Source organism: Trichinella spiralis (genome assembly GCF_000181795.1).
Source record: "Trichinella spiralis strain ISS 195 chromosome Unknown Scfld1356, whole genome shotgun sequence".
NCBI lineage: Eukaryota > Metazoa > Nematoda > Enoplea > Trichinellida > Trichinellidae > Trichinella > Trichinella spiralis.
The window spans coordinates 364,062-365,805 of record NW_003528295.1 but is presented as its reverse complement, the minus strand read 5'-3'; the positions used below and the strand labels follow the sequence as shown (position 1 = coordinate 365,805).

The 1,744-nt window shown below is 38.4% G+C and overlaps 1 protein-coding gene across 1 annotated transcript; it reads right to left on the bottom strand.

Moving 5' to 3' along the window:
- Nucleotides 1–386: 386 nt before the first annotated feature.
- Tsp_11339 (conserved hypothetical protein) lies at nt 387–946 on the bottom strand. The gene is made up of 3 exons (XM_003370006.1): nt 909–946; nt 723–832; nt 387–697 (listed from the first exon to the last, which is right to left on the bottom strand). Exons 1-3 carry the CDS (start codon nt 944–946, stop codon nt 387–389), a joined length of 459 nt encoding a protein of 152 aa, XP_003370054.1.
- Nucleotides 947–1,744: the final 798 nt, after the last annotated feature.

The following is a 1,744-nucleotide window of genomic DNA, read 5'->3' as shown; positions in this document are numbered from 1 at the left end:
ATAAATTTGAAAGTTAGCTTTCAACTTCATACTACATGAACGATCCATATCACGAATTCAAACGTTTTTTCTTACAGATTCATATTGGATCAAATCAAGTTTTTTTTGGTATTATACTGGGTTCCCTTTTTTTAACCCGCATCAACTGCACACTATAGGAAAAATCAATTAGGGTGACTATTTAACACTCCTGTTATCCTCAAATTTACTTACCTCCCGTTATCCTCCGGGTCAAATTGACCCATAAGTGATGCACAGTTTGTTTTGCGGTCATACTGTGACTAAGTATTCGTGAATTTTATTTTAAAAGGTTCTGATGAATATTCTAATACTCAGAGATTATTTTTTTTAATATGCCCGTATATGGTGGATGTACATTGACACACTTAAATTTCTTCTGCACATAAGTTACAATATGATTGTGTATGATCTTTACAAATGTATTTTTGGCATTTTTTACAACGTACGCTTGTCTTGTTGTCACTTGAAACACACAATTGACATCGGGCTCTTTTTTTACCACCTGTATCCGTATCAGTGATACCGCTTGTGGATGACTGCTCTGCATCTTTCCGCATCCTTTCAACCGCCGATTTTGCTGCTGCTGTTCTGGGCAGTGTTTTGCGCCACATCATTTCTGGTTGCACTAGAGCCTTGCCAAGTTCTTCCAGGAATAATCGACGCTTATGCAGCCGTTCTAAATTTTATGCTGGATGTCTCACTGTCCATAGAACGTAGGCGTTGTATGCCGATACGTCGATGATGTTGTAAAATATGACTAATGGCCATCGTGCAGATATTCTTTGGCAGGAATACGTTGATGTCATTTTGTCTAAATTATCCACACCACCTTTAGTATTATTATAGTGTAGAATAATGTCAGGCTTGCTTCTCTTTCTGTCGCAAACCTGGTTGCCATTGTGCATAGTACTTGGAACCATAACATTCTTGTTCTTTTTTGGGAGGTATGATACGATGGTGCAATCTTCAGAAAAGGCAAATGTTGAAAAGTTCAATTTTCTGCCTTGTAGTTGCAGCAGTTCCTGGGTAGCTCTGGCTTGTTTTTTTTACAGTTCCAACCAAAGTCAAATTCTTTTTTTTCAGTTCTACCCCCAGTGCATACGAAGTAAAAAAGTTGTCACATGTAACATTATGACCTTTTAGCCCCTTTACCATGTCGAGAACCACTCGCATCCCTTGGTACTTCGCACGAGTTCCACCTGACGGCTTGCCAGTGTATATTTGCATATTTCATGCGTAGCTTGACTTTCAGCAACAGGCTACCCAAAACTTATTGCCATACTTTGCCGGTTTCTTTGGCATGTACTGTCTGAATTGACATCGGCCTTTGAAAGGATACAGTCGCTCATCAACTGTAACGTTTTCAGAAGGATTATACATCTTAGGTAATTTTTAACCCATATATCCCATAAACTATAGAACCTTGAAAGTGATAGATGTTGCATTGCCTTCAATAATGATAAAGCAGCAGAAGAAGATCGATCATGGGGCCTAAGTGACCCCGGGGTTTTCGCATATACGTAAAGTGCATACAGCAGTTACTATGAATGACAGACGCGCAGGAATTTCAGTATATGCAGATAAGGTGAAATGAAGAAAAGTCAAAAAATTCAACATCAACAGTCAATAATTTTGGTACTAATTTTTATGTTGAAAATCAAAACAGGTCAATATGACCCGGAGGATAACAGGAGGGTTAAGCGTAAAATCTGACTGAATCAAA